At 39.1% G+C, this 13,162-nt stretch overlaps 1 protein-coding gene across 1 annotated transcript in view; it reads right to left on the bottom strand.

Moving 5' to 3' along the window:
* The window catches only part of LOC140914813 (hexokinase HKDC1), a 38,302-nt gene that overhangs the window by 10,092 nt on the left and 15,048 nt on the right, over positions 1 to 13,162 (bottom strand). Inside the window, exons 3-12 of the mRNA XM_073353509.2 lie at positions 10,613 to 10,761; positions 10,403 to 10,522; positions 9,371 to 9,466; positions 8,344 to 8,443; positions 6,933 to 7,116; positions 4,560 to 4,715; positions 3,244 to 3,477; positions 2,074 to 2,378; positions 1,322 to 1,470; positions 1,116 to 1,235 (exon numbers count right to left, since the gene is read on the bottom strand). Of these exons, the coding sequence (XP_073209610.2) occupies positions 1,116 to 1,235; positions 1,322 to 1,470; positions 2,074 to 2,378; positions 3,244 to 3,477; positions 4,560 to 4,715; positions 6,933 to 7,116; positions 8,344 to 8,443; positions 9,371 to 9,466; positions 10,403 to 10,522; positions 10,613 to 10,761 (1,613 nt within the window). The remainder of the gene's footprint in view (positions 1 to 1,115; positions 1,236 to 1,321; positions 1,471 to 2,073; positions 2,379 to 3,243; positions 3,478 to 4,559; positions 4,716 to 6,932; positions 7,117 to 8,343; positions 8,444 to 9,370; positions 9,467 to 10,402; positions 10,523 to 10,612; positions 10,762 to 13,162) is intronic.

The raw sequence follows: 13,162 nt of genomic DNA, 5'->3' as shown, positions 1-13,162 counted from the left end.
CTTTCCATTGGGCAACCAGTATTATACAGACTGCTCAATATGAATCAATGACAGTTTTTGAATGATGTTGAAATCATAGCTGTTAATTACACCAAGTTTTAAAAAAACAAGATGAATTTAAGATAGAAAATTCTTGTCATAGGAAGAGACAATACAAACCGGCCCAGAGTGTGCAAGCCCTGACTCAGATTTATAGCTCATAAATAATCTGTCATTTTGGCTGCATTCATTTTCTTCACTCACTAATTTGCTTCATATTTGAAAGGCAGAGTGATAAATAGTTCTCAATTATAACCAAGTCCTTAGGCTGAAGTTCCGATGTGTGTGGTTGGGGTTTTTGTTGTTGTTGCCTTTTCTTTTTCTTTTCGTACAACAGGTTTAAAATAAACCAAGCATTGAATCTCCTTTCAAATTTTTGCAGAGTCTAAGTGTCAGATCAGAGCACAAAGGGGGAGGAAGTATCATGAAAAGCTGCTTTGATGATCAATCAAAATTCAACCCTTTGCTGTGAATGACTAAGTTCAACACTGCCCACTGGTGCATCACAAAAAGGAATAAAGAAAGCGTGAAAGTAGACAGAAAAAAGGATATTTGCACTCAGTTGCACACTTCTGAAAACACTCTAAATCTGTAGCTGAAAAATTATAATTAGGAGACTAATCTCCATTGGTATTATCGATCCGAAGGACAGCAAGAGATTTCTGACCCATTAAAAACATACAAGATCATTTAGTAGTTATCATGGCTTGTTCTTCTTGCTCTGTAAGTAGCCAACTGGCTGAATAAGCTGATATTCAGTATGAGTAAGGGTGGCAAAATCTGACAGTGTATATACTTAGAATATTTATGTGTGTTTATGGTGTTTTTTTCATCTCTATTTTATGTGAGGCAATTAATAAGTCTAAGGATCTGCCCTGAATCTTATTTAAAACCTTGTAAATCCTTGCTTGTAAAAAATATACATTTTTAAATGCTGGATTTAAAAGAAGGGTTTCTGCGTTAAATGTCTGAACGGAGACTAGTTAAAAAAAATCCATCAAAATGATCCAGCAATTTTCTAATAGGAATTAGACCTACTGTAGCTGTTCGACACGGTTTTGTGTTGCAGTCCTTACCTTATCAATGCTAGCTTGCCTGCAGGGGAAAGAGAACGTGAAGCCCAAAGGGAGACGTGCACCTTTAATTCCCATGTACTCCAAAAAATCTGCTATGCACTGGACAATGTGATCAAAGAGCTGGAAGAACAGAAGCAGTGTGTAAAAACCAGCACACATTTAATGGACAATAACATGGCAAAAATAATAACCGGTTTGGACGTTACCTCTTCCCCGGTTCCTTGCATAATTTCCAAAGGAATGGCAAAGATTTTATTGTACATTCTCACAGATTTTCTTCTCCCACTTCTAATTTTCACAAGCAGAACTCTGAAATTTGTTCCCCCAAGATCAAGTGCCAGGAATTTTCCTTTTTCTGTATCAGAGAAACAAATATTTTTTTCAGTGCTTCTCAACAGTTAGACATAGTACATCTGTCTACTCAGAACATGCAAGCTAAGGGAGCCATTACAGCACACCATAAATACTGGGTAAGAGCTGACCGGGAACTCAAATTCCCATCCTGCAGAAAATTCCCAAGTTTAAATGGTGTTCCGAAAGGGAATGGGAAATAAAATATCAAAATTTCTGTAGAATGGGAATTCCAAAAATTTGTTTAGAACCTTTTAAAAACATTTCCAAGGCTTCCTGAGCTTCCGGGAGCCCCAGCAGCCTGCCCGGTTCAAGGAGCCTGGGAGCCAGGATTCTACAGGCTACCAGGCACCAAAGAGCTAGGAGAGCCTGGAAACCTGCCTGCAAGGCAGCCTGCCACAGAACCAGGGACTTTGTCAAGGCTGTCAAGTAGCCGGGAGCTTGGAAGCCCTGGTAGACTAAACTGCCACGGGGTCAGGAGCATTTCACGAGACATTTAAACTCTGACAAATTGGCAATTTCCAACACAAAAATGTTCCAGAGGAAAATGTCCAACCATCTCTACTATGTAACCTTAGATTTTTGGGTGCCTAGCAAAGACCCTTACCTGTTCCATCCGGCGTTCCACAAACATAAGTTGGTAACATTTTCACTGTGGCAGTTGCATGTGTTTCTTTCTTCAGTCCATATTCCAATTCTTCCCTCATTTTATTTTTCACTTCTATAAGATTCTCCTCAGAAAGTTCAAATGATGCTAGAATCTCATCAATTTGTTTGCGCTGAGATACCAGTCTGCATGCAACTGCAGTTACCATGGCTGCTCCCTTCCCACTGCCACTTTCAGAGAGAAGAAATCGGACATCGCAGTTTGGGACCAGTCTTCTCACAACCTTATGCAGGCGTTTAGGATATCTAGAAGAAAAATCATTGCCTTAGACCCTTGCAAAATATTGTGTGTGTAATATACATCTAGAATAAACACACAAAACTTCATAAGTACAAAAGCAGAATTAGCTAAATGCAACTTCAGAAATTAGGAGGGGGAATGGGTGTGCAACTCTTGTTTTCTGGTTATTGGCACTTTCAGTTGTTACTGTAGGTGAGAAGGAATTATTGGCAATATCCCCCATGAGCCAATCCATACAAATAGGCTATAACGAAATTACACCTTCAAGTCTTGCTATATTGGCGAGTTCAAGTGGGAAGATGATCCTGGGGGGAAGGGAGGCCCCTATATGACACACACTGGGGAGGGTGTAGAGATAGGCCTTAACCAGACCAGTTACAACTTGCCACCTTCTCCATTTTGTGGAAATGTAGGTGTAGATTCAGAGCCAAGCTTTGAATTCAAGCCCTTCTTTCCATAATGTGTGGACTCTGAACACACTAGAATTTGGGTACGCTTGATTTAGATTAGATTCTGGATCCAAACTTCTCAACTCAGGTACATCTCTAGTTAAGAGGGAACGGTGCTACAGCTAAGAAACCAAAGGTTCAAAATAAAGAAGTGAATTAGGATAGAAAATTAGTTTGAAAATTCCGTGTGATATATCATAAGAAAATGTATTTTGTTGATTGTTTGGTAGAGGAGCTGTTTTTATTTGTTTGTTTTACAAAAACTTTTCATCCTGATAGATTTCATGTTCAAGTATCGTCTCAGAAAAGTGAATGTACACAAGACATGTAGTAAATGTCTGTCCCCTCCCCCGATCTAATGCTCATAACCTTTGCTAAATAACACAGACAAAATAATACAGCAGCTAGGAAGCTTACTTACTGAGGGTGTGTTTTATACAGAGTTCCATCCATTCCAACAGTAGTTCTCAGTCGTACAAGTTTTTTATTTTCTCTAAGACGGGTCAGTATTGCTGCTAAGGCAGCAGCACAGAGATTTGCGGAGCGGAACGAAACGATGGTGCACACATGCTGAGCAGCAATGCAATCTTCTTCAGAAGGAGTCAGGCCCAGTTCCATCAGTATCTCTTTAGTGTTTTGGAGACCTTCTTTACGCCTAACACCAAACAAAGAAACATACATTAACCTATATTTAGAACAATTGTGTCCGGTTGTGATTCTCAGAGAACAACACAGACTTAGGTCACAAGAGATGAGGCAATTTCCTGAGAGCACGGGTTCTATGGGCTTCATATATTACTAGTGGTCCGCAGATGATTTGCTTCCAATCTTCAGTGAGCTGGCTGATTACAGGTTGATATCTTCTCCTGTCCTTTTTTCATTTTCTTAAGGTTTCTTGCCATGAATCAGGTTGTCCAACCAAATAAAATTAGAAAGTCTCAGAAGGCCTGATGTAGCTCTAATGAAAGTCAATGAAAAGATTCCCATTAAGTTTAATCAGAGTTGGCTTGACCCTTGAATAAACAGGGGAGGGCAAGTTATGTTTAACAAACATTAAACAGGTTGCTCCTTTTCTGTATCACTTTCACCCTTGTCTGCATTCTCAGGTTTTAGATTACTATTAGAAGAAGAACTGGAGCACTGCATGCTAATATTCAAGACAAAATGCTCTGTTTTAAAGAAAAATGTGCATTTGTTGCTTTTCCCTTAAAGAACACCATAAAGTCATGGTCTATTTTGTGGTTGGAATATGGCTGATGTTTAAAACCGAAACACCAAAAACAGAGTTTTCAAACACTACAGACAGTCATCAATGACATGGGCTGTCTGCAGATCCATAATGCTCTTTATCCAACCTTATAAACCCAAACATAACAACAAGTATGAATACGTAAAGCCTTCCATTTTTCTGAAACACTGAAAACAGCTCAGTGGATCTACATATATGGTCAGGTCTCTCCATTTGTTACATACGATAAATAGAACACATTTAAATAGTTCAGTGTGTGTTTGCTTCTGTATTACTTTATTACTGATTAAAAGACCAGTTTGGTCTGCTAGATTCTCCCGTTGATTCTAGCACTGAATTGATTTGAGCAGAAATTCGATCATCAATCCAGGATCAATCTCAACAATCAATTTCAAATATTTGCATATTATAATGGCATGGAAGATGACTAGTTGCGCTTATGGAAAGGCTAAAAAGTGATTACTGAGGAGTGTTTTTAAAGCTCTTACTTTTCCATAGCAGCGACATGTTTTGTCTCAATCTTGCCCTTAGTACGGATAGCTGTTGATATCTTGCCATTGAAGAGCAGGCCTTTCTTTGCCATTTTTAGAAGAACAAGTCTTACAAGTTCTCCTAAATACAATCCACTAATCATCTTCTCAAACCTGTTAGTGAATAGAAGCAATGGTTACACTCAAGAAAGATATCTAGGCGTCATCATGGATAGGTCTCTGAAGATATCTGCTCAGTGTGCAGAGGCAGTCAAAAAAGCTAAGAGAACATTAGGAACCATTAGGAAAGGGATAGATAAGAGAGAATATAATAATGCCACTGTATAAATCCACGGTACACTTACACCTTGAATACTGTGTGCTTTTCTGGTCACCCCATCTCAAAAAGATACATTAGAATTGTAAATAATACAGAGAAGAGAACAAAAATGATTTGGGGTATGGAAAAGTTTCCATATGAGGAGAGATTTAAATGCCTGGGACCATTCATCTTAGAAAATAGAAGAAGGGGGAGAATATGAAAATACTTAGTCCTGCCATGAGTGCAGGGACTGGACTAGATGACCTCTCAAGGTTCCTTCCAGTCCTACGATTCCATGATAGAGGTCTATGAAATCATGAATGGTGTGGACAAAGTGAATAGGTAAGTGCTATTTACTCCTTCACATAACGCAAGAACTAAGGGACACCTGATGACATTAATAGGCAGCAGGTTTAAAAACAAACATAAGGAAGTACTTCTTTACACAACACACAGTCAACCTGAGGAATTCATTGAGAAAACTATAACTGGATTCAAATCTGAATTAGATATGTTAGTGAAAAATAAAGTCCATCAACAGCTATTACCCAAGATGGTCAGGAATGGAACCCCATGCTCAAATCTCCACTTGCCAGAACCTCATACTGGACAACGCGGGATGGATCACTCAGTAATTGCCCTGTTCTGTTCTTTCCCTCTGACGCATCTGGCACTGGCCATTTCAGAAGACAGGATACTGGGCTAGGTGGGCCATTAGTCTGATCCAGTGTGGCCACTCTTATGTTCTTATATTCTTATAGACAAAAACACCAAGGAACCTAAGTGAATCTAATTCTTTCTACAGATCACCAGAATTGCTATATGTTTAAAAGGTAAAATGTAATTAAGCCTTCATAAAAGTAAATACCAGCAACTCTCTGTATTTTAAACTGGTTATTAACCATCATGGAAACCATATTAAACATGATGCATTTCACTCCAAAGGCTCTAACAAGTAATAGTGCAGGAATTGCACTTTGATAAAATGATGCATTTCTGGAATTAAAAGAATAATGTGAGGGGAAAACATCAGATTACCAGCCTTTCAAATGGTAGCAGTTAAACTTGGGTGTGTATTTTCTTTCAGTGACACAAGGACAAAGCAGGTATTCCTGTGTTATCGCTTCTTAAGCAATGTATTAATATATTTGCAACCCAACCATTAGGAGGAGCTTAGATGAAATACACTTTTAACACAGGTTTCATCTATGTGCATTGGGGTCTCCTCTTTTGGACACCTACAGGGTGACATACAGAGAACACTTTAGAAGGTAGTGTATAACAGAGAAGCAGTTTTCAATGACTTGACCTTGCATGGGAACTCTTGGCATTCATAGTGAATGAGTGGACTAATAGAGGTTACACTAATATTCCTAATTCTGTCACTGCTGAGGAGCTATCCCCACCTCTATCCTGTGGTTTCTCATTAACATGCAAGTAATTTAAGAAGAACACATGCCAGGTTCTCTCATGAAGAAAAATTATAAAAATCAGCCTCACTTCCTCATTTTACTCCATCACAAAATGACAACAGAATTACTGACTAGTAATCATGTAACATTACTGGTTCCTTTGTGGGGATAGGTGGTGAAATCCTGACTCCATTGAAGTCATATCAATGGCAAAACTCCCATTGACTTCAGTGGGGCCAGAATTTCACCCAGAGTCTCCAACAGGACCCTTCCAGCTGAAATAAAAGGAAACAGAGTTGCAAAAAATGATCCACAATGCATGAGGTCTGTGGCTTCCAAGTCACACCATGCAGCTTGGGGTGCCCCGGCCGGTGACGGCTCACAGCAGCAGTGCGGCACAGCCATGTAAGAGATCCCACCATCAACTGGTAGGTTACAGAAAGGAAGGGGATCTTAACTGAACTGGTCCCGGGAATGTTTTGGGGATGGATGGATGGAGGTTTGAGCCAGCTTCCATCATGACTGAACTAGTTCACCTAACCCTACTTCCATTCCCAATGGCTCTATAGCTCAATGTATGCTCGGTAAACAGACTCAAAATGTGGAGACTGTCACAGAAAGCCTCATGTTAGTTGGTGAGGGAGGAACAATACTTACAGTTGTTTTCCAGGATTGATAGATCCCAAGTCAATCTCCCTGTCAAACTCAGTCCTGAGATCATCCAGTGACCCATCATCTCCAAATGCTCCCCACTCAGTGTTAATGCACATCCTCCCCTCATCACCTTCCACCAGATCAATGTTACTCATTTCTTCCATGTAGCAGGCATTTGTGCCAGTTCCTGAGTGCATCAGACGGAAACAAATTTCCACATGAAGAATTAATTGAAAATGCATTTTAGAATTAGATTCAATATTTTCTTTACCAGAAAATGTACTTTCATTAAGTTGCATATTATGCTATACAAAACCTTCTGTGTCTGAAACCTGTTAAATAACCATTGAATATCAAGGAAATAGTGAATGAATGAAATTAACTGAATAGAAGGGCTGAATCCTTCAAAATATTTGTGCTATTTCATATTCACTCCTATATGATACTTTAAAAAAATAAAATTGGGAAAATGTGAAGCAGACATGTTATGAAAAGAGTATATGATTCTTGTTGGGAAAGGTGAGAAGAGGTTTTCCATCTCTGAACAAAAAGATATGGATCTTCTATATCATTAGCAGAAACATTTATTATGTAGGCCAGAATCTCCTGAAAGAATTGAATAGAAACACAATTACAGCCTCCTTTATTATTTGATGATATATCTGCATATGAACAGGATGGAAATTCCTTTACCATTATGGACTTCTCACTTCCTGACAATATAAACAATATCATTTTTAAGCATGATTGTTGCAGTCATCAAAAGGCTAGAAAATACTAACTGTAATGAAACATTTTCCAAACAGCTGGCAAAAGGAGCTGTTCACTGTGGGTCTGACCCCAAGAGCTCTCCAATGTCTCAGGACTTGCCAATATCTTCGTGTCTTTATTTTTTCTTAACAGAACTAAATATATACATGCAGAGATAAAATTTTAGGATATATTGAATTGTCCCAAGGTTAGGCAGAAGAAGTCACTAGAAGACAGACAGACAGGCAGGCATCTGTGTAAGAATAAGAGTAAGTAGAAGTACTCAGGAAGTGATCATTTGTAAAAGGTCCCAGGTAAAATAAAACAAGCCAAGTAACTTCTTTTTAAAATATCATCAATTTGCATACAAGATGACAACACTCATTTTATTGATTTGGGACTACATTTTTTCAAGCCAGCTTTAACCAAGCCATTTTTTTTTGTAGTTGCAATTTTTTGGATATGCAGGTAGTGTTACTTAAATGTTTACATTCCACTTTGTATCCAAAAGTGAGAGACTAGTGCTTAAAAATCCAATCTTTTATGTTTTTTATTTTCAAATAGTTTAATTTTTGAATTGTGAAGTTGAAAATGCCTCCCTGCCCCAGATTTGCTAAAATCATAAGCCTGCTTTTTCAACCCTGCTTTAAGAAAATAAAATTACCTATTATGACACCAACTTCACAGCGCTGATCATCATATCCACAGGTCATCATTGTTCCCACAGTATCATTTACCAGTGCTAAAACATCTACATCAATATCCTAAGAGAATAAAGACCTCTAGTGAATAGAAAAACATTTACACCCCTCCTTATAGTTAAGTAACCGTGTTTAGACACAAAATTGACTAACTTCTAGAGGGCCCAATTTAACAATGTGACTAAGATTAATTTACTTCAATAGGATTTAAGCATATGCTTAATAAGGATGGATTTAAGAACCTGCATAAGTGCTTTGCTGAATCAGGGCCAGAATCTTCAGTTGTTCTCCCATTTCCACCAGACCTTAGTCAAGAAGTTAAAGGAAAACAAAAGCTCCAGTTTTGATGCGATGGCACCAAAGATCACCATGCAAATCACTAAGAGCCAGATTCAGGTATCCTTACTCATGTGAAGTAGCACCTTATTTCTTGCATAGCCCCACTGAAGCCAAAGGGAAGCTGGGGGAGTAAAGAGCTACTCAACCTAAGTACGTACACCAGACTCCGGCCCTAAGTAACAAACATTCATGTCAGAGCTGCACAGGTCCTTGCTGATGTCAGTGACACTGATACACAGACAGAACAAACGAAAAGCAGAGCTGGGGTTTTTTGCCAGGTTAGAAACAGAGAAATATAGTATATGCTAAAAGGAGGTCAGCACACAATTTTTTTCATATTTTGTAAATGTTACAAGGGATAGAGAAGGTGTAAAGGAAACTAGCTTTTTAAAGTGCCACTGAATACGTATAGGAGAATGCTAAAAATTAGGTTTTAACTATGTTTCATTACTAATTTTAAAATGTAATCAATCATCCCATAGTTAGTACTTTTTATTACAAATACAGCAAAGTCAAGCACAAATAAACTATCCTTTAAGACTGTAAAAATATGTAAGCTAGCCTTCATTATCAAATATAGGCTATTTATTTCTATATGAGGAAATTATCTTATTCTATTTATTATTAAGACTTCTTCACTATAAAACTTGCCTTATGCTTCCTGAGGGCATGGCACAGAGAGCTGACCACATCTGTCTCCTGCACTCCTCGTACCTTAAAGTACTTTGTCCAGGAAAGCAGCACACCCTTTAAAAATATTCAATCTATGTTACAACTTCAAAAATAAAGTTTAGCATGAATAAATACAGAGGCAGTAGAAAATAGAGTATATTCTATCATTGACTTTTGGAGAATTTCACTGCCACTACTGCATATGTAAGAATTTCAGCAGAAGTAGCGGAATCACCCATTGGCAATCCACTGGGACGCGGAGTAAAGGTCTTTTCATACAAGCAGCCTTGTCAACTGTAGCCATCACCAAAAATACTACAGAAGTGGTCAAAATAAGACTCCGATCCTGTTAACAATTATGCACGTGCTTCACTTTAAGCGTGGGTAGTCCTATATACCTCAATGGCCTACTCACATACTTAAAGTGAAATATGTGCATAGCCTTTGCAGTGTCAGGGCCTAATACACTAACTTATTATTGTAAGAGAGGTGGCAAAAAACAGGCAATCAAATAAAGGCAGTTATTGCAGCTTCTGCTCCCACCCCCCATATGCTATCTGATTATTTCAACCGTGTGCCCCTGGTATTTCAAATCTCCTATAAACATACCAAACAAGAGGGATTAAAATATAAGCCTGCTTTATAGCACAGAAATACAATGCCTTTTGAAATCCATGTAGTATTTTCTATCAGCTGAGTAGATTGTTATTTAAATTGACACACAAAAGAAGAGTTTTAGTTAACTGCTCCAGTTGCATTGAAATATAAAAATTAATCCTTGAGATCTACTTCAGCACATAATTGTGATTCCCACCTCTTCCTCCTGTAGGTTTATAACACGATGCAGAGTGTGAAGGGTGATACGAAACTTGGTTGAACTATGAATATTTTTCTTCCTCAGAAAGCCACACAAAGGTTACTTTTTCCTACACTACTATATGTTAACAATCCTTTCAAAAATTCTCTCTGAGATCTACTACTATTACAATAATGTTTTTTTTTTAATCTTACCTCTTCTAATTTAGTCTGTATGCAAGGAAAAGAAAATGTAAACCCAAGAGGGAATTTCTTATGTTTTATGTTTTTGGTCTCCATGAAATCTGCCAGACAGTCAGCGACATAATCGAATAGCTGTATAGAACAGAAAGAACAGGACAGATCAATAGCATCAATTATATTCAACACAGAAAGCAACTCCACAGAGAAAAATGCACCACATACTTCTGTTCCATTCCCATGTGTGATCTCCTTTGGGGTTGGGTAGAACTGACTCTCCATTTGAACATTCTGCTTCCCATCTTCAGACACTTTCACCTTTAAGACTCGAAACTTGGAGCCACCAAGATCTAGAGCAAGAAATTCCCCCTTTTCTGCAATAAAAACAATAAAGGTTACTTACTATTGCAGCAGTATACAGCAATGTGAAGTGTGATCTGAAGGCATATTTAAGGTAAATGCTTGGGATAATGAATGTACATTATTAATCATTTGGAGCAGAATTGTTGCCAGTAGCTAAAAGAATCAGAGTGGTGAATTCTTTAGCTCTTCACTAGATTCTGCAATGAAAATAAGGACCCTTGCAGAGTGTGTTGTGAATAGTTGTAGGCCATATTGGAAATGCCATCCTATTGAAAAAAATCAGCAGAATGACACACGTGCTTCAACTTGGACACATGGTTAAGTGCCTTCCTGAACTAGGGACCTAGTGTCAAGTATAGGGTGGGATGATGTTCTCACCTTGAATTTGATACAAGCGGATATATTCCACAAAGGGGATGGAGGAGAAATTGCTTGTGTAATAGTTTGACATTCAGCATTTAACTGTATTATATATTTACTGTCGCCCTTGCTTTTGTTCATTCTTCTTTCCCTTCCTTAGCTCCATTGTTCTGAATAGCAGCAGAAAGACATGATCAGATAGGTGGAGGGCCAGTGCAGTCCCTCCCCTAACAGGCTGAAACTACATAGGCCATATTGGGTATGTCTACTCTGCAGCTGAGAGCAAACCTCTCAGTCCAAGCAGACAGACTCCTGCTAGGGGGCTCAAGCTAGAGCACTAAAAATAACAGTCCGGACGTTGCAGTGAAGGCTGCAGCTCAGACTTTCAAGCTTACCCGACCCCCTTGGCTTCAGAGCCCGAGCTGCTGTTTTTAGTGCACTAGCTCAAGTCCCACCAGAATGAGTCTATCTACCAGGGCTGGAGGCTTGCTCCCAGCTGCAGCGTAGACATACCCCATTGTAGGGGGAAGTGTCATCTTCCCCAAACAGCACTGCCTGCAGCGCTCTATCCCACTGACAAATATTCTCCAAGAATTCTTCTCTCCCCAGAACCTTCACATATGAAATTTCAACAAAAAATGAATTTTTAAAAGTATTAAAAAAATTTATTTTACTTTAAAATGTACTTTATTTATTGTAAAGTAAGTTGTTTTGGAGGAGCTTGGAAGTTAAACTTGGCCTTATGAAACCATCATACAGCTAGAGCTGGTTAAAATTCACAGCATAGACATTTAATTTAAATTAAAAACCTCTATTTGTCCCCCCTTCTCTCACTCCCTTACCCACAGGAAGAAAAGGAGTACTTGTGGCACCTTAGAGACTAACCAATTTATTTGAGCATAAGCTTTCGTGAGCTACGGCTCACTTCATCGGATGCATACTGTGGAAACTGCAGAAGACATTATATACACAGAGACCATGAAACAATACCTCCTCCCACCCCATTCTCCTGCTGGTAATAGCCCATCCAAAGTGACCACTCTCCCTACAATGTGCATGATAATCAAGGTGGGCCATTTCCAGCACAAATCCAAGTTTAACCAGAACGTCTGGGGGGGGGGGGGTTCAGGAAAAAACAAGGGGAAATAGGCTACCTTGCATAATAACTTAGCCACTCCCAGTCTCTATTTAAGCCTAAATTAATAGTATCCAATTTGCAAATGAATTCCAATTCAGCAGTTTCTCGCTGGAGTCTGGATTTGAAGTTTTTTTGTTGTAAGATAGAGACCTTCATGTCTGTAATTGCGTGACCAGAGAGATTGAAGTGTTCTCCGACTGGTTTATGAATGTTATAATTCTTGACATCTGATTTGTGTCCATTTATTCTTTTATGTAGAGACTGTCCAGTTTGACCAATGTAAATGGCAGAGGGGCATTGCTGGCACATGATGGCATATATCACATTCGTGGATGTGCAGGTGAACGAGCCTCTGATAGTGTGGCTGATGTTATTAGGCCCTGTGATGGTGTCCCCTGAATAGATATGTGGGCACAGTAGGCAACGGGATTTGTTGCAAGGATAGGTTCCTGGGTTAGTGGTTCTGTTGTGTGGTATGTGGTTGTTGGTGAGTATTTGCTTCAGGTTGGGGGGCTGTCTGTAGGCAAGGACTGGCCTGTCTCCCAAGATTTGTGAGAGTGTTGGGTCATCCTTCAGGATAGGTTGTAGATCCTTAATAATGCGTTGGAGGGGTTTTAGTTGGGGGCTGAAGGTGACGGCTAGTGGCGTTCTGTTATTTTCTTTGTTAGGCCTGTCCTGTAGTAGGTGACTTCTGGGAACTCTTCTGACTCTATCAATCTGTTTCTTCACTTCAGCAGGTGGTTATTGTAGTTATAAGAATGCTTGATAGAGATCTTGTAGGTGTTTGTCTCTGTCTGAGGGGTTGGAGCAAATGCGGTTGTATCGCACTAAGGTGCCACAAGTACTTCTTTTCTTTTTGCGAATACAGACTAACACGGCTGCTACTCTGTTACCCACAGGAGTTTGTGTAGCCA

This window comes from Lepidochelys kempii, chromosome 7 (assembly GCF_965140285.1).
Source record: "Lepidochelys kempii isolate rLepKem1 chromosome 7, rLepKem1.hap1, whole genome shotgun sequence".
Lineage (NCBI taxonomy): Eukaryota > Metazoa > Chordata > Testudines > Cheloniidae > Lepidochelys > Lepidochelys kempii.
The sequence above is the reverse complement of the archived record's forward strand: the minus strand, read 5'-3'. Positions and strand labels throughout refer to the sequence as shown.